Raw genomic sequence first — 20,215 nt, 5'->3', positions numbered from 1 at the left:
AGCATAGTTATCGATGTTAGAATAAAATGAATTGATTGAAGTGAATAATTTGAGGCTCACTGAAAGCAGTATCGCAAAGTAGACGTCAACACATGGGATGTTGGAAATCATAGGGTGGAAGGGAGCAATTGGCACGAAGATTATTGATGTCATGCTGGCTCATATAAAATCATGCTTTAAAGTTTTCTCAGATGATATACAGTTTTGAATTAAAAAGTTGAGCTTTGGGAATATTTGATTTTTTGTTAATATGTTTGCAGCATCTATCCTTATTTAAAGCACTTCGATGCTTAACATGCTGTTCGGAGCCTTTATTTCATTCTAGTAGGAATGATGAAATCAGTGCCGCAAGCGTTTTGATGATGACACACTGCATTATGCCACTCATATCAAGCCATACTGTGATATGAGGTTTATCTAAATTGCATTTGAGATAAATGCAGATATTTCTACTCTAATATAACTGCTGAGAAGGTCTTGTTAGTCTCTTGTTGCATTTTATTGTGTAGCTCAATGTATATGTAGCATTACATGAGTTTTTTTCTTTATAATTGTTTTGTGATGATCTTAATTATGTACAGTATGTGTAATTTGTACAAAGGGAATATATTTTATTTTGAGACAACTAAACCTTTATGTGTGCTAAGGAATATGCATTGAGGTGAAACAACAACCTTTCTTCAATGTAAATTAGTTTGAAATGATTTTCAGTTTTATTAATAGTCAGGGATGGGCAGTATTTATCATACAAGTATTTCAAAAACGTATTTTAAATACAAAATAGTATTGATGGGTTTTATGAAAATGGCTGAATATTTTGTTTCAAAATACTTTAGTGTCTTGTATTTTTGTATTTTTTAAATACTGTAAAATACTTTGTAAGAAGTCTACATTATGACATCATAAAAATTTGACCTTTAATAGTGGTGTTTTCTCAGTTATTTGCCAAGACTAGACTAGAAATTTGATTGATGTTGAAGAAGTTGATCAATGCTTGGTGTATGGATGGAAATTATGCAACACGTATAAAGAAAATAACAAATAGCAGGGGTAGGTTCAGGAGCAAGTCAAAATAAGACAGAGAAAATAAGTTCTACAGATATTGTGTTTTATATTGTGTATTGAAGAGTACAATTGCAAAAAAAAAAACATGATTTATGGAAATGACTAAGATTTTAGTAGATTTTAGAAATCATGACTTATAACAACTAGATTTATTTAGCAAATTATGTGAACAAAAACTTTAAATAACCTTTTGTGTATTACTATTTTAAAATATAAGAGTGTTACGATATGGTGGCAATTTTCACAATAGATATCTTCCAACTCAATATATGCATTGAATGTTTTTTTTACAATGATTAAAGAGATTATCTTCAGGATCATCTTTTGTGTATAGTTTGTAATTTGTACAAACTCTATACTAAAATCAAAGAGAAACACAAGTTACATTTTTATGAATACCTTCCTAATGTACAGTAGGTGAATGAGGTGCAGATATAATTTTATTTTATTTTTTTATTATTATTTCAGTAATTTTGGGGTTTTATTTGATTTGTTTTGATTTGTTTTGCTTTATTTAATTTATTTTATTTTATTAAATTGACTTTATTTAATTATTTTTATTATAATTAAATTTTTTGTTTTGTTTTATTTGATTTTACTTGATTTGTTTGTTTGCTTTATTTCATTTATTTTATTTGATTAAATTGACTTTATTTAATAATTTTTATTGTTATTTAATTTTTTGTTTTGTTTTATTTGATTTTATTTGATTTGTTTGTTTTGCTTTATTTTCATTTATTTATTTATTTTTTTATTATTATTTTTATTAAATTTTTAGTTTTTTTTTTATTTGTTTTGCTTTATTTCATTTATTTGATTGGGATTAATCGAAGAGACATGTTGATGGAAGGTTTGTCAAGAAATGTCATGCTCCCTTGTAAAAGTATTTTGTAGTATTTTCAAAATACAAAATACAATATTTTATTTTGATACAGTTTTGGCTGCTGTATTTTGTAGTTTATTTTGATACTCGTAAAGCTGAGGTATTTGGTATTTAAATACATTTCAATATATTTTTGCCCATCCCTGTTAATAGATATCAAGACTAAATCCTTTCTTTGCTTATGTATTGAGAAACTAAAATACAACGATGCTTTGTCATACATAAGCATTCCAGGGTAGATTTCACATTTTGCGCAGGTGATTGAAATAGGTGTAAAATCTGATCAGATGGCTAAAATCTAAAGCAATCACCTTTTTATTATTACCGCAAAGCAAGTGCATCTGTTTTCACGGAGAACTTATTCCCATGCTTTCCTTTGCCATTACGATGAAGTCAAAGGTTTGGTGTCACACTGAATGGAGTGCATGACAGTCTAGTGGAAGTGATGTCGTGTTCATGACAGACAGATTAGATGGTTCAGTAAATTTGCATGTCCGTATGAATGTTGCAGATAAGAGTGACAGTTGCTCCCTGTTTGCATGCTGGAAAACCACACAACCACACCACACAAAAACAGGCATTAGCACTGAACTGCAGGCAGAGAGTCTTTACCAGGTGGTAAACAGGGGTCGTCACAGTATAATGTATGGGCTTTTTATTGGATGGCAACAGGATGACACATGGTGATGGACAGGGTGGAAAAAGGAGGGAAATTTATTAGAAATAATGTAATTGTGACTCCTAATGGGTGCAATCATGTAGTGAACTACATGATATGCAAGTCTATTGCTTTCTCTGTGAAATACTTTCAAAATGGGTTAATGTGTTTGCGTTTTAAAGCTTTTGATGGGATGAATTGTGAATGAGATGTGATGTGATCTCAATGACTGTGAAAATCCATCTAAACTATGACAATGTTTTAAACAATTTAAAATTGCCATTATGAAGCTACAGAATCACACTGAGAACTTCAAGCAATTCTGCACCATAAACAACCATTTAGTCGCCTTCCAATTGCATCAACAATGGACTCTAATGTTTCATCAGGTGGTAATACAAGGTAAATTGCTGTCCTACAAGGACTTTTTCAGAACTCCACATGATAGGTGACTGATAGCAACCCAGTCAACGGGACACCCTATCTATCCTTGTCACTGTCAATGCTATCAGGAACAAGTCAATATCCCTCCCTCCCGCTCTTAGAAGCCTCACAAGTTTGTCCTGTGGCACAGCTGATAAACTTCCAACAAGAAAACACACACTCGGAGCTTTATCACATCGTGAAGTCACATTCAAGCATCCAATTACTCCTCATCTGTGTCCTGTTTTACCTTAAAGCCAATGTTTTCCTGTAAAACCCCCAATAGGGTAGCCTTTATAATAATCGATTGCTTCGCCCAACCTACAATCTCTTCAGGACAAGTGTTCCGAAATTACTCCCCATCGAAGTGAATTAGACAAAGATAAGAGAGCTGGACCTACCTTCAAGACTCTTGCTGTCGAGCAGGTCAAACATAATGATGGCCACGGCTGACCAGGTTATGATAAGAGCCAGCACGAGGATCCAGGCCATGGGGGAGCTGAACGTGGAGTACAGGTCATCAGTCATGGTTCGCTTGGACGAACGTATCGAATGTGAGCTCACGTCATTTTTGGCCTCTACTATGGTAGTCGTGGTGGTGGACCGTGCTGTAGAGATAGACAGAGGTTCAGAAATGCAAGCAGAAGAAAAATAATGCAAGCAGAGGTCTTTGCAGTACAAAAAAGTTGCAACTTTAAGAATCCATATCATGTATATCAACTATTTGTCCTGTTTTTATTGACTGATGGGGTTGACATCTTTGTTGTTTTTCACCTTTGCCTTGGTGAATATAGAGTTAAGCCTGATTTATACTTCTGAGATAAGTGAATGCTGTACCCCATGGTGCATACAGTGCATCCGGAAAGTGTTCATAGTGCTTCACTTTTTCCACATTTTTTTGTCACAGCCTTATTCCAAAAATGCATTAAATTCATTTATTTCCTCAAAATTCTACACACAATACCCCATAATGACAATGTAAAAAAGAGTGTTTGAAATTGTTGCAAATTTATTCAAAATAAAAAACCTGAAAAATCACATGTACATAAGTATTCACAGCCTTTGCCGTGAAGTTCTAAATTGGGCTCAGGTACAATCTGTTTCCTCTGATCATTCTTGAGATGTTTCAGCAGCTTAATTGGAGTTCATCTGTGATAAATTCAGTTGATTGGACATGATTTGAAAAGGCATACACCTGTCCATATAAGGTCCCAGGGTTGACAGTGCATGTCAAAGCACAAACCAAGCATGAAGACAAAGGACTTGTCTGTGGACCTCCGAGACAGAATTGTCTCGAGGCACAAGGCTGGAGAAGGTATTAGAAAAATTTCTGCCACTCTGAAAGTTCCAATGAGCACAGTGGCCTCCATCATCTGTAAGTGGAAGATGTTTGGAACCACCAGGACTCTTCCTAGAGCTGGCCGGCCATCTAAGCTGAGTGATCGGGGAAGAAGGGCCTTAGTTAGGGAGGTGATCAATAACCTGATGGTCACACTGTCTGTGCTGCAGCGTTCTTCTGTGGAGAGAGGAGAACCTTACAGAAGGACAACCATCTGTGCAGCAATCCACCAATCAGGCCTGTATGGTAGAGTGGCCAGACGGAAGCCACTCTCCGCCTGGAATTTGCCAAAAGGCATCTGAAGGACTCTCAGACCATAAGAAACTAAATTCTCTGGTCTGATGAGACTCAAATTGAACTCTTTGGAGTGAATGCCAGTCGTTACGTTTGGAGAAAACCAGGCACCGCTCATCACCAGCCTAATACCATGTTTTTACCATGGGGATGTTTTTCAGCAGCAGGAACTGGAAGACTAGTCAGGATAGAGGGAAAGATGAATGCAGCAATGTACAGAGACATCCTGAATTAAAACTTGCTTCAGAGTGCTCTTGACCTCAGACTGGGGCGACGGTTCAACTTCCAGTAGGACGCAATGACCCTAAGCACACTGCCAAAATATCAATAGAGTGGCTTCACAACAACTCAGTGAATGTCCTTGAGTGGCCCAGCCAGAGCCCAGACCTAAATCCTATTCAACATCTCTGGAGAGATCTGAAAATGTCTGTACACCGTCGTTTCCCATCCAACCTGATAGAGCTTGAGAGGTACTATAAAGAGGAATGGGCAAAAATTCCCAAAGACAGGTGTGCCAAGCTTGTGGCATCATATTCAAAAAGTCTTGAGGCTGTAATTGCTGCCAAAGGTGCATCAACAAAGTTTGATGATTTTTTTTTTTTTTAGGTTTTTTATTTTTTAAATATTTGCAATATTTTCAAAAAATCTTTATTCACATTGTCATTATGGGGTATTGTGTGCAGAATTTTGAGGAAATAAATGAATTTAATCCATTTTGGAATAAGGCTGTGACAAAAAATGTGGAAAAAGTAAATTGCTATGAATACTTTCCGGATGCACTGTAGCTTGCATGAGCATTTGCTTCTACAAAATGTACCTTTATACTGTGAATGAATTTATTTCAAACATTTAGTTTTACATTTTTAGGGGCATAAAAATGTTGGATCTCATTAACCTTCACAGTAAGGACAAAACAGGTAATGTTTATTTAAGTGTATGGGCTCTCCAACAGTGCTTTTCCACTGCATGGTTCTTTGGGTATGGCTTACTTTTGAGGGCTTTTTTCTTTTCACTGCATTATTATCTAGTACCTAGTACTATTTTTTGTACCACCTTGGGTGAGATTTCAACCAAGCCTTACTGTACTTTTACTAAAATGTGACTTATACACAATGCTGATTACTGATTGGTCTGAGGGAATCTCCATTGCCAGCATCTTTAAATTTGCAACATGAGACACCAAACCCACTATATTTAAACAGTCAGCAGCAGCCACTGTGGTATTGTTGGTTTGCATGACTAAACTTTTTATAGCACCAAGAAAAACACCTAAAATGGCATTATCGTTGTCAGATGAAGAGGTCTAGATGTTCCTCTTGTCGGTAGTTGAGGAGCAGATGGACCCGGAATGAAAAAGTGTTTCAGGAAGTGACTACATTAGAGGTGGTTCAAATAGTGCTATTATCCCACCCACTTTAAGTGGTACAAAATTGCAGTGGAAATGCAAACCTAGCCACATAAAATTGAACTGAATTGTGCCAAGATGTGCTGAACTGTACTGTATCGCACAGTGAAACAGTGGCTTAAGTTAATTGCAGTGGAACAGTGGCTTAAGTTAAATACAGGGTCATAGAATAGACATGGACGGAGCGGACATGTCCCCACCAATCATTTAATTCAGTAAAGAAAAAATTGCTGTGTAACAGTGGCTTAAGTTGGATGCAGGGGCGTAGAATAAACATGGACAGAGCGGACATGTCCCCACCAATCATTTAATTTAGTAAAGAAAAAATTGCTGTGTAACAGTGGCTTAAGTTAATTGCAGTGGAACAGTGGCTTAAGTTAAATGCAGGGGCGTAAAATAAACATGGACGGAGGGGACATGTCCCCACCAATAATTTAATTCAGAAAAAAAAAAATTGAGGGAACAGTGGCTTAAGTTAAATGCAGGGGTGTAGAATAGGCATGGACGAAGGGGATGTGTCCCCACCAATATCTACCGACTATTGAAATGTCCCCTCCAATCATTAAATTCGTTAAAAAAATTGCACTATAAACATAAACCTAGACATGGAGCGAAGGTTAAATCACATTCACAGTCGATTTGTACCTCCTCCAGACACATGAACGTTGTGATTGGTTGTGCCTCTCTCTGCTGTCATGTGAGAGGCTGTAGCTATGTTCAGATGTACTATAACAGAGCCAAAACTATGGGTGAATTTCCTGTGCAAGAATAAGGTGTGTGAGGTGGGTGGAAAACACGCAAATGAGGATTGTGGTAGCAAAAAAATACAAATAAATAAGTTGGACATAAAAATGCCTTTTTTTTAAAAAAAGTGTAAGTAACATAAACTCAAGTTCTTTACCAATGAGTCCATCATAATAATGGTAACGTTAATGCTAGTGTTTATTCCCTGCTTTGTCGCACAGTCTAACGCTTTAGCAGGCTGATATAGACTGTGAATAATATAGTCTGAAAAGGCCTCCACCAATGTCATGAGCAAATCTACGTCATTGGTTAAGCCTTATGTACTGTTGGGGATGTTTTCATCCACTCCAGGGTGATTTTGAGTCTTAATTTGGCCATAACTTTTTCTGTGTTTCAGCTAGCAGAACGTGATTTTTGGTGACAAATCTTATTTTGACACATATTCCGTGAAAATGCTTTGAATTAAAAAAACCTTATCGATACACTCTGGGCAAATTTAATACCCTTTTGTTATGTTCGGGATGAAAACATTCACTGAATTTAACTGCTGTAAAAATACTTTTTTTTTTTGCATAAATCTGTTAATCAACCTCAGTGCTGATCAAAACTACTAAACTGCTTAGAAAATTGCAGGGTTTTAACTCTTTAATAGCCAATTTCACAAATGATGTCACTGAAAAACACACACAAAATGACGTCTTTCTAATATAAAAAAGTAATGGTGGACTGGAATTTTTTTGACCTTTTATCAAAGTCTTGGACATGTGAAACAGCATTGCATTTGATGCATTGATTTTATTTAATTTTCATTTTTTTGTCTCCCTAATTGATTGTTGGTGGCTGTTTTTGCCGCATTGACTTCAATTATAACCACATTTTTTGATTACAAAACCATGACATCCATTACAAACCATCCATGTTGAGAAGGTCAAATTTGTAATTTTTACTGTTGATCAACAGTTGGCACCATTTACCCTTTAGATAGACCTGTGGATAAAAAAGTTTAGTTTCTGGATTTTATATAGAGTATAACAGCAAATGAAAGTACTGGGTGGGACATTTACATGGATACACCTTAATAAAATGGGAATGGTTGGTGATATTAATGTCCTGTTTGTGGCACAGTAGTATATGTGAGGGGGCTTGTAAATAACTCATGTGTATGAGAGTGTGAGAGTGACCTTTGCGCAATTACCTTGATGTGTCTGAGAAAAGCAAAATGTGCATCTCAGCTCTCAGAACTACATGGAGTAAATAAAAACAAAGTTTTGTGTATTTATGCACAATCAAATGTGGTTATAATGAAAGTCAGTGAGGCAAAAACAGCCACCAACAGTAAATTAGGGAGAATCTAACAACGCATCAAAGCCATTGTTGTTACTTACCATTCTTTTATCATGTTCAAGATACGTCATTTTGTGTGTGTGTGTGTTTTTTTTCACCAAATCAGTGACATCATTTGTGAACTTGCCAATTAAAGAGTTTAAATGTTTAAATGTTAAAATTTTCTAAACAGTTTAGTAGTTTTTAGGTTTATTAAATCAAAAAAAAAATTCATATATATAAATAAATATATATATATGATGCTTTTTTACAGCAGGTAATTTTAGTGGATGTTTTCAACCATAACATTACAAAAAGGTACAGTGCACAAGGGTTTAATGATATGACATGATTCTTTAACTAGCTTTAGGATATGTGAAATGAATCCATAAATGTGCTTACAAGAAGTCTTTTCAGTCCTATTACTAACAAATGACACGATTGCATGTTAACATAGCCAGTGATAATCAAAGAGCCTTGGAATTGGAAGTTGTCTAGTTTTGTCATGTTGTACACTCTCAGTGTAGACAAAAAGCAATAAAGACAAAGCCCGGTAGACAGGAGAGGAATGTTTGCTTTTTTTCAATCTTCATCAATGCATTGCCTGGGAGAAAGATTGAATTGAACTAGTTGTCTGTAGATAGGGTGCACATCTGCAGTGACAATGTTTCATCGTTAAAACATCTCCAAGGCCGCACAAGGAATGTTGGCGCTATGTCATCTGCTGGCCAGAGCCCCTTTAAAAGCCTCCTTTCTAAATGGATATAAATTCTTGCTGCAACTCAGTTTGAATTGCTGCTCAGAGAGTCCACATGTAACCTTTATACTCTCTGCCACATCTATGATCCCCCGTTATTGATCTTTGCCAATATTGTTGATATAAGTCATGGCAAATGATTGATTCTTGCTCAGTACGTTGTGATTGCGTTTTCAATAATGTGTTTGTGGATGATCCATTGTGAGTCTGAGTCAAGACCAGGGCACTGGGTCTTGTTTATGTTGGCCCTGTTGCTCAGAGGACAGTATTTTCTACTCTTGGCTTGAATGTATGATGACGTGTGTGTAAGTGGGGGTCGGATACAGACGTCACACACACCAAAAGAGTCAGCTAAGACCACCTGTCGCAGATCTTCACTTTGGTCCCTGTTGTCAAACATAGGATTAGAAGTCCCCTCCAAATGCTGACTCAAGAAGCTTTCTGCAGACGCAATATACTTAGCTGCATCTGGTTTGGTTTTGGTGCGTCTTTCTGTGTGTTATCAGGATTTTGCCCCTGCAGATTGTCTACAAGCTTTAGTATCTGATTGTACAGAAATACAAGATTGCTGATAAGGTCCACAAAAGGCTCGGGGGAAATCTTTCCATGGCAACATTATGCGCAAATGCCACTTCAGCCCTTACTGTGCTGTAAATCGAATAGGTGGATGGTGGTGGTCCTGGAATTGGCTCTTTTCGTATTTTAATATATGACATTGTGCTCCTCGTATTGCTGCGTGTACAGCTGTGGTAACCAGAGTTGGGTGTAACACGTTTCACAGTAACACGTTACTGTATTCTAATTACATTTTTGAGGAATGCAGTAATGTAACAAGCATTCATAGCTAATACAACCTGTATATAATGTTGATAGTACACCCATCTGTAAATATCACCATAGTTTTTCTATAACTGCACTTTATAACTTGTACCTATATCCTGCACCTGCTGCTATTGCACTGCTGGTTAGACCTAAACTGCATTTCGTTGCCTTGTACTTGTACATGTGTAATGACAATAAAGTTGAATCTAATCTAATCTAATCTAATCTAAATGTGTGTAATTTGATCACAGTTACTACAGGGTGTCCGCGGAGTCTTAAAAAGTATTAAAAGTTGATAAATATTTTATGATAAAATTAAGACCCTTAAAAGGTATGAAAAAGTCCTAATCGTGTTTTTAGGAGGTCTTAATTTTTGTTCAAGCTTTGTCCAAAGTGTTTGACTCCAAAAAACCATTTCCTCCTATTATTAACAACGGCGTGCTCGATCCACGCGATTGGTTCAGGCCGGGGCGCGTCCGGCCAAGCTTCTCCGTCTGGGACCGGGAAGTTGATGTGATGCTCTTCACATGTTGCGAAACCAAAGAGCGAAACAGATGGCAAAATAGGAAAATGTAAGTTTGCGTACTCCTGGTTGGAGAAAGATGAGTTTAAACAGTGGCTGAAGCCTGTCACTGAAAACTTTTAGGATTTCTTTTAGGATTCCTGCATTTACCCTGTACTAAAGTCAATGTAATTGCATTACTTATGTTACAAATATAGTTTTTACACACTATTTTTGCCAGATGCCCAACTTGCCATCTTTGGATTTTCACAAAACATCATCTTCTCTTCCTCAAACAGTGCAAGAGTCTTTAATGCAAGGCATGGTGGTGGCTAAAAGACTATTGTTTAAAAAATTGGAAATCCCCTTTACCCCCCTCATTCCAGAACTGGATTTCTGATATGATGTTTGCTGTTCAGATGGGGATAGTCCAGAGATTTTTAAGGTCTAGCTCCACGAGAAAAATTTTGGCTACTTGGGGTCAACTTCTTGATTTATTTGACAAATCTACATTTCAAGAGCAATGCAGTGACCCCTCAGAGGTTTAAGTTATGCACCCTCTCTAGTTTTGATTGTATGTTTTGTGACTATGATGTGTTTTTTTTTGTCTCTTTTGTTTTTTGCTTTTTTTAAAATATTTTCTTTTGTATGTCTAAAGTACGAGCCAATGTTTGTTCTTGCTCTGTGTGTGTGTGTGTGTGTGTGTGTGTGTGTGTGTGTGTGTGTGTATAAAATATATAAATATATATATAAAAGCTTAAAATAAAGTAATTTCCACTACAACGTCAGGAAATGAAATTGAAAATCCAGTTTTGCGCATCGGGTTAATTAGCATTTTTGGATGGAAACATAGCTAATAATAGCAGGTATCCAGTTTTCTTTTAAATGTTTTCTTTTGTGTTAAAAAAATGACAAACCGGTTTGGAACAAGGGAACGATGAGAGAATTTTAAGTTTTGGGCAAACTCTTTAAGTCTTTTGAATATGTGAAGCTGCTGTATATCAACCCTTTGTAATGTTTTTCAGTGAATATTAAATGACTAAAAGAGCTGCTGTTTATTTTGTATTTTTATCGGTATATTTCATATGTTTTAAAAGTAACTTCAAAGTAAAGTAATTACTAATCTGATTACTTTTTACAAGTAATTAGTTAATAATGTAATCAGATTACAATTTTCCAGTAGTAGTCAGCCATTTTTTAATCTATTATTTTTTTTAAGTAACTTACCCAAACCTGGTGGCAACTAATCCCATGTTAGCAAGCTGTTAAGACAATGAAGTCAGCAAAAAATTTAAATTCCCTGAAGTGTCACTTTCAATATGATTTATTCGGGCTGATCTGAGAGACTTTTCACAGTTTAATCAGAATATCAAATTTGGTTTTATGTCTTTGCAACATTAAGCCATTTCACGCAAGACTGAGGCTCATTTATGCAGGCCCTTGACGTCAATAATTGGCTTTTTTTTAGTGGGAGGTCTAGTGCAAGTCAGATAATAACTAAAAAGGTTTCATGCTTTTTTTAAAGACATTCTTTATTCCCTTCGGAAACTGACAGGATTTCAGTGTGTTGGGAAATTCTTTGAGAATATTGCACCTCTAAATCTGGGAGTTAAATGACATTAGCTGTCAGTGGAAATATACTGTAGATGGTTAGATACAGTGAAACCTTAAGCTTTCAGTGGGTTACTGTGGCTTTTCAGGAGCCTTAAAAGTGGCCTTGCTGTATCTTAAAGGGCACCTATGATGAAAATCATCTTTTGTAAGCTGTTAGGACAGAACTGTCTATATGTATAGTGTGTCCACAGTCATATTGGGGTAATATAAACACAAAATGTCTGTTTTTTAAATTTCCTAATGTTAAAATAGGATCCAAATCCCTCCCATTTTGAAGCCCACCGCGACGTGACATAGAAATGTGGTTTTCCCACCCACCAAATTGATTGACAGCCGCATATTAACTTTTCTCTGTAGTGACGCGTATAATCATATGAACAAGACAAGACGTGCGCAAAAATACTGGGATTAAAAGATCTGTTGAGCTCTCTGTGATCATCAATCATAATCAAATGTGATCAAGAATGAATAAGATCCATTTTACCGTCTTTATTTTCTAGAGTTCCCACTTAGATATGCTTAGCATTTATAGCAGGTTTGGCATGCTGTCCCGGGAAAGAACCCTGAGCTCGGAGATATTTGAGCCCAGGGCTCCCGCCCGGTCAATATGCATATCAGAAGATCTGAGATCAGGTAGGTCTCGAGAGTTCCCCCTTTAGAAAAGGGAGGAAACCGAGGAGATGGGGTGGAAGGAGGTATTCTTCCAAAACGAAGATAGAGCAGTAGGGAGAAAATGATCCATTCATAGTAAACTAGGATCACTCTGATTGGATTATTACTGATTACAGATGAGCGGCCAGTCATGCTCAATCATATCAAGCGCTCCTCTCGAAATTAGTTTATGAAACTTCACTTATCACCACAGTCGCATGTCAGTACAATTATAAAATAAGACGCTTCAGTCCCGGTTTGTGGACGTTAAATAAGGTTTATTTTGTACTCTAACATAATGGATATCCATACAGCAGTGGATATTAACGTTTATCCTGTCACATTTGCAGTGCAAAAACAGTGCAACGTTAAATGCACCTGCTGTGTGTGTGTGTGTGTCTGTTTGTGTGCGTGAACTTTGTAATGACATTGTGTGTGACTCATTGTTGCAGAAAGGCTTGAATTAACTCCACACCAGATATATCAAATAATCATTGGGAAAGTTCTGACTGTAGTATTTCTGACAAATGTTGAAAATCTGCTTCCTTTATGTCTGTCACTGTGCTGTTTATCTGACACAGCTGAGGTGGAGATTAAGACATACTCTGACAGGCACGTGGGAATGGTGGGCGGGGAGAACTAGCATTAAAGGCACAGGCAACAAAATCATCTACAGTGTGATCAGAGCAGAAAATTCCAATATTTTGAAAGGTATAATAAATAATCTAATGGGTGTTTTGAGTTGAAACTTCATAGACACACACAGAAGACTTATTTTAAATCTTGAAAAAGGGGTAAAATAGCTAAGATTTAAAAATCTTTAAATCTTCAAATGTCATATAAAAAAGAGAAGTTATTCACAGTTATTCACTGATAATCTTGAATTCTGTCATTTAGTCCAGTCTGAAGCTGCGGTCTAATTGTAATTGCACAGAAAAGTTTACTACGATCTTCACAACTTCTCCTATTGAAGGTGCGCTGAAAGGCGTGCTGGTTATAGAAATGACATGAGGGTAAGTAAAACAGTTCATAAATAATTTGCATTGTGAATTACAGTAATTCACATTTCTAAGTGAACTATTGCTTCAACTACATTTTCTCTAGCTGATTGCACTTCTGCAGTTCATAACTCTAAAAACTCCTAAACCCTTAAAAAAAAAGCTGCGCTAACATCACAGGCCTGCTTCAAAGGACTCTCATACTGAGTCCCATAGAGCCATATGATATGGTGTATTTTTAGCAGCTTTCAAGCACAAAATTCCCCTGCAAAGCAGATTGCTTCTGTCTAAGTTAACTTTACTAGGGGAGAAATTTAAAGGAGTATTTCTGTCATCTTCTGCTGAAGAAAAAAAGATGATATTCCTATGTTTAAGAAGAGTGCTGAGCAATGAACATGGTAGCCATTATCTTCTATGTACAGTTGACGTTAGAATTATTAGCCTCCCTGAATTATTAGCCCCCCTGTTTTTTTTTCTCGCCAGTGAACAGAGAGAAGCTGTTTTCAACATTTCTAAACATAAAAGTTTTAATAACTCATTTCTAATAACTGATTTATTTTTTCTTTGTTCTATGATGACAGTAAATAATATTTTACTAGACATTTTTCAAGACACTTCTATACAGCTTAAAGTGACATTTAAAGGGTTAACTAGGTGAATTAGGTTAACTAGGCAGGTTAGGGTAATTAGGCAAGTTATTGTATAACGATGGTTTGTTCTGTAGACTATCGAAAAAATATATAGCTTAAAGGGGCTAATAATTTTGACCTTAAAATTGTGTTTAAAAAATTAAAAACTGCTTTTTGTTCTAGCCGAAATAAAACAAATAAGATTTTCTCCAGAAGAAAAAATATCAGACATACTGTGAAAATTTCCTTGCTTTGTTAAACATCATTTGGGAAATATTTAAAATATAAAAAAGGGGGGCTAATTCTGACTTCAACTGTATATGGTTATCAAAAACCATAGAAGAAAAGATCTCATACTTGTTTGGAACAATTTGAGAGAGAGAAAATGTGTATATTTTTTCAATTTTGGATTGAACTATTAAGATACCTCACTATTTATACAATTACTAGCATAATTTATGTAGCGTACATCATGTTTGACTTAAACAATCTTATTATACACATAAAAACATAACTGTAAAATGAAGTTCACAGTACCTTCCATCTCTCTCATGCACTAACAGGCTGAAAACACAATCTCAAGAGTCAATTCCCCGGGTCCGGAATAGTTTTCCAATCGAAACACCACTGTGTCTCAGTGTGCCTTTCCTGTTAGAGTCCCAATAAAACTCGCGTTTGTGCCAGGGCTCCTACAAAGCAGCAAAAAAATGGCACCTGTTGCTTAAAGTGACATATGAGAAAAAACAATACACCACCAACTGGGACCGAGTACCAGCAGGGAAGGGAAAAAACACACGGCTAGGCTGTCAAAAGAGCAAATCAAGCCCTAGGTTGTCCTTATGTTTGTTAGCAGCCTATGATGTGTGTGTGTGGAGGGGTCAGGAAACATGGGAGAGAAGGGAGGACTGGTTTCAAGGTAACCTTATCTGTGAGTGGACTGTGTGGTTTATTCTTAGAGTCCCCGGCAGCAGCGGCATTATGTTTTGCCTTTTTAGGCCAGGGGTGTTACCCCTGAAGTGGAGCCGGGCTGTCATCGGGTGAGTGTGTGCGGAAACCAACCACACACCACAAAGCACACCCTAGAAGTGTGCCATTTAATCCATTTTACCAGCGTTTTCTGCTGATTTGCATAATGAAATATGGCACTTTATACATTAAAAGCATGGCGTACTGTATAAAGATGTCTTTAATGGAGATTTCATGTGGCCAAGATTCTGAGGCGCACAAGTAAATGAATTCATGTAAGAAATGGAGCTCGTGATAAACTCGGGTTAAGCTGTTTACGGCGGCTTGTTAAATATTCATGCAAATCAAGCGAAACCTTTTTCATAAGCCGTGCAAATGGAACATTTAGAAAGCTGACCTTTAAAAAGCAAATAGCATTTTATTCTTTCAGCTCTACCTGCTCTGTATTTCAGGGAATAGGGAGAGATGTCAGAGTATAACCGTTCTTTTCACAGTTAAATGTTGTATGAAATTGCTTGATGAGCAGGGGCTTCTTTCTAGTGTTTAAGGTTTATGTATTTTCTATTAAAAAGAGAAGTTGGGGCGGGATATTTATTTATATGTTGGGAATAGGCAAAAGGCTTTATTTATGTCATAACTATTTATCACTGTGATTTTCTATTTCTAGTCATGCTCCTACTTTGTCTATTATTTTATTGGACTGAATTTTGAACATGGCCACAAACGCTAGACGAATGATATTTATGACCTCAAAGTTTAAGGTAAACACTGAAAAAAAAAAGATTTCTGCAAATTTGTTGCAAACAATTTATATGTGTTGAATTTAAACAAACATTAAATTTAGTTGTGTTCAACTGTTGTTTAAATTCAGCCCTAAATAAATAGTTTTTGAAAAATAAGTTGTACTTTCAGTTGGTGAAGAATTTTGAATTTAAAATTCTACATGCTAAAACAATAATTACTACTTAAGTAAGTTTAAGATTCCAGTGAATCCATAAATGATGTTTCAGACTTTTCTGAAAATAAATGAAATAAATAAATGAAAGTATAGGTAAAATAATGTTCCATCGTCATTTAGCGCAGTGTTTCTCAACCTCTTTCCTGAAGGACCACTAACACTACATGTTTTGCATGTCTCCTTTGTCTGTCACACCCATCACAGGTCTTTCAGTCTCTGCTAATGAGCTGATGATCTGATTTAGGTGTGCTTGGTTAAGGAGATATGGAAAATGTGCAGAGCTGGTGGTCCTCCTGGAAGGTGGTTGAGAAACACTGATTTAGTTAAGAACTGTAAAACTGTAAAAAATGAAACAACATGGGTTAAGACTAGCGGACTTAAATATAGTAGTAAAAAGAGTTTTTTTTTAGTTTAGTGACATACTTTATAACCACCAGTCCTGAAAACTCAACAACCAAAAACTCATTCATTATGACCATTTTAACCTCAGAGTTTGGTTGTATAATGCCGCAGTTGGTTTTAATAGAACTACATATATATATATATATATATATATATATATATATATATATATATATATTAGTGGTGGGCTGTTATCAGCATTAATGCGAGACTATTATCGTGCGATTAAAAAAAATATTGCCGTTAATCTATTCTCAAAGTTGGGTTGGGAGCTGGGTCTATTCTACGCAAGCTATGGTGACTTTCACCTTGATATTTTAGCGCGGATGTAAACCTGACCGGTGAGCCGTCTGACAAAGAGTGCCCTTCTGAATCATATCAGCAGGATGTCTGTGACAAGATTTCTCATCGAGGTGAAAAGTTGAGTTGTGATGTTATGATGGAGCGTGAGGGTGAATTTAGCAATGAAGATTGAAGGCAGGATTGGATTTGAACTGCAAATCAAGTGCTTTGCACACACCTGGCAACCCAGGCTGGCCTTGGAGTTGCACGTGTCACTTGGTTACCTGGGCAAGTGTGTCGTAACCGCTTTTATTATTATTTATACACAGCGGCTGCTGTGTCCAAAAGCAGCCGCACACATTATGGTTCATATCCATGCGAGGGAATAGCACTTCAAATATGCTTAAAGTCATAATCGTCATAAACACAAATGGAATTAAGACATGTGGAGTATTCCTATTTCATTATTGAAGTGCAGCACAGACAGGTAAACACCGCTATCAAACTATTACCGTTGTGTTGGACGTTTAGCCGTGTTTTGCGACGGGGTAAGCCATACACAAACAACTGTTTGACACTATTCTCTGCACCTACACACACACACACAGAGAACTCCTGGAGACTCGAGACATCCGCCTTCATCATCACGGAACACGTTTATGCTGTCCGGAAAAGGCTGAAATTTTTTTTTCCATTCGCGTGTGGCATCAAATTACATTAAAACAACTCTTTCCTATCAGTCCTTACTTCATATTCGCACAATCGCATCCACCTACAGTGGAAGTCAGAATTAATAGCCCCCCATTGAATTTTTTTTCTCTTTCAAATATTTCCCAAATGATTAACTGATCAAGGAAATTTTCACAGTATGTCTGATAATATTTTTTCTTCTGGAGAGAGTCTTATTTGTTTTATTTTGCCTAGTATAAAACCATTTTAAACCATTTTAAGGTCAAAATTATTAGCCCCTTTGAGCTATATATGTTTTTCAATAGTCTACAGAACAAACCATCGTTATACAATAACTTGCCTAATTACCCTATCCTGCCTAGTTAACCTAATTAACCTAGTTAAGCCTTTAAATGTCACTTTAAGCTGAATAGAAGTGTCTTGAAAAATATCTAGTTAAATATTATTTACTGTCATTATTGCAAAGATAAAATAAATCAGTTATTAGAGATGAGTTATTAAAACTATTAGAAATGTATTGAAAAAAATCTTCTCTCCGTTAAACAGAAATTGAGGAAAAAAATAAACAGGGCTAATAATTCTGACTGTGAATTCTGTAAATTGTTTTGCATTTTGTGATTATTATTTTTTTTAAGTTGAATAAAAATCAATTTTCCATTCGTAGATTAGCAAATATTTTGCTAATATTTAAAATTAAAAAACTATTTTCCATTCTCATAGACTATTTGCTAAATATTTTGCAGTGTTTGCATGCCCTTTACTCCATAGAATTAATAAAAAATGAAGTAAAATTGAATTGAATTGAATTGAATTAAATAGTTTGTGTTTTTTTTCTTCCTCAGTTGAATAAAAGACAATTTCTTTAAAAAAAATAGTGTTAAAATATTGTCTCGTTCTCTTGAACCCAATACCATGTCTCGTCTCGTGGAGTAAGCATCTCGTCACACTCCTAGTCTTTAGTATAACATTTGGTATAGTGTAAAAAGTTTTTATGAAAGGGAATGAGGACATTGCTATTTAGGTATGCTGTTTGCATGAATAAATCCATAAAAATCAATAAAAGTAAAGTTCTAAAAAATGTAAGCGCACTCAAAGGCTAGATGTGTATAAATTACACCATTCACCTTTAAACTGAAGGTGAAATAGCCAAATACTTGAAGGTAGACCATCCAACTCCTCTCCCAAATTTTATTGGAAGACCTATTGCTCTGAAACTAACTTGCAATCTTTCTCCGGGTCCCTTAAGAGCAGAGTATGCAAAAGAAGCTTCGCATTTCTCACCCACTCATCTGCATTGCTGTCGTAGTCAGTCAACCCTTTTGCAGGTCAAGATGAAACATGCAGGTCTGACGAAATCGGGTGCAATGAGGAGCAAAAATGACTGGCATTGTGATGTGAATCGCGGGTGTTTTTCACATGTGCGCGTGTTTGTGTGTGTGCAGAGCCCATGCTGAGAGAGAAGGTTGACGCAGACGCATTCTGTCCTGTTTAGTGCACCGCTATGTCACCTCAGGGTTCAATCCTGGCTCATCATCTCTGTACAGCTATCACATAAAAGACGCTGCGATGACATCTGTGACCCCCTTATCTCACAATATAGCGGGGTTTTATATCAGCCAGATTTACATCTAAATGCTGCCTCTCTGAATAGCTTCTCAAGGCCCTGATATGAGACAAGACTTTGCAGAGGGTTTGCATAAACTATCTGTATCTCTATCTGTGGTGCAAAAGGGATAAATAAAGCATTGTATTTTGCAGACGGCTCAGTCAGTGGTTTTGGGACCGCTGTCATTGGGGAAAGGGGAAGTTGAATAACTAGTCATGGCATTTAATAAGCAATTCATCTAATTGAAGTTTAGGAATAGATCAGAAAGGAATCAAGGTTGAGTCGTTCACTGATTTTGACTTTAAAGTCTTAAAGTGGAAGTTCCTGATGTTAAATATTAAATGGAAATAAAGCAATATTGAGTAGTGGGCGGGGCTTTCTTTTTGCGCATCATTTCCTAGATAAGAGGTGTGTGGTGCATAGATATATACACTAGATATCTCACGCGAACCCTAAGCATGCATCAATAGTGCCGCCACATTTGTACAGTGCTCCCAGGACAAATGTCATTCAACAGCATTAGTCAAGATTAAAGTCAATGTGAAAATGCTGGATTTTAACGATGTGTACGCATGTAGAAATGAGCAAACAAACAAAAAACAAAGCACAAAGGCAGAACATTTCATGGGTAAGATTTCGTTTTTTACATTTTTGGATGTTACGAACTTTTGTGCTCAACAAGTATTGTTGATAATACAGTCACTCACTTACTGCACTGATCGTAAGGAAAGTAGCACAAAATTATACCAGGCTTATGCTAGTTTTGTTGAATAAGCAAACAATTTAAATTAAATATGATAACAAGATGCTGCGGTGCCAGAAACTTGTATTAGCAACCCAGGCTCGTTCTGAAAACGTACCTCCACGGATGTTTCTGGAGACCGCGAAATACGTCCCGGCGGCACGTTTTTGTTTTCGCGAATCCGCCAGAGGTCGCCGTGTATGCTTTTTGAGATCTCAAATTTCCCTCGCGAGTGCCATTCATGCCTGCTGTTCTCGCGTAAACCCACCAGAGGCTGCTGTCGACTCACTTTTGGACAGACTTTCTGACTGACTGAGCGAACGATCGGCTGACCCACCCTCCCCCTTCCCTAAACCCAACCAATTTTAACAATTGACCCGCCCACCCACTTCCCTAAACCCAGCCAACACGTTTCAAAAGCAGTCCAAAAAAATAAAAGCCCCCGTCTGACTTTTTAAATTT

General features: G+C 36.5%; 1 protein-coding gene across 12 annotated transcripts in view; it reads right to left on the bottom strand.

Annotated features, from left to right (window-relative positions):
* trdn (triadin) overlaps positions 1–15,017 on the bottom strand; it is a 100,166-nt gene extending 85,149 nt beyond the window's left edge. For 10 of the 12 annotated variants that reach the window (XM_056481002.1, XM_056481001.1, XM_056481010.1 and 7 more), the window contains exons 1-3: positions 14,645–15,017; positions 3,431–3,637; positions 2,561–2,599 (exon numbers count right to left, since the gene is read on the bottom strand). In XM_056481002.1, coding sequence (XP_056336977.1) covers positions 2,561–2,599; positions 3,431–3,637; positions 14,645–14,660 — 262 coding nt within the window. In that variant the 5' untranslated portion in view covers positions 14,661–15,017. The remainder of the gene's footprint in view (positions 1–2,560; positions 2,600–3,430; positions 3,638–14,644) is intronic. The other 2 variants (XM_056481006.1, XM_056481013.1) reach the window with 1 other exon arrangement.
* Between the last annotated feature and the right edge of the window lie 5,198 nt (positions 15,018–20,215).

Source organism: Danio aesculapii, chromosome 20, assembly GCF_903798145.1.
Source record: "Danio aesculapii chromosome 20, fDanAes4.1, whole genome shotgun sequence".
Lineage (NCBI taxonomy): Eukaryota > Metazoa > Chordata > Actinopteri > Cypriniformes > Danionidae > Danio > Danio aesculapii.
This window is presented reverse-complemented; position numbering and strand designations above follow the sequence as displayed.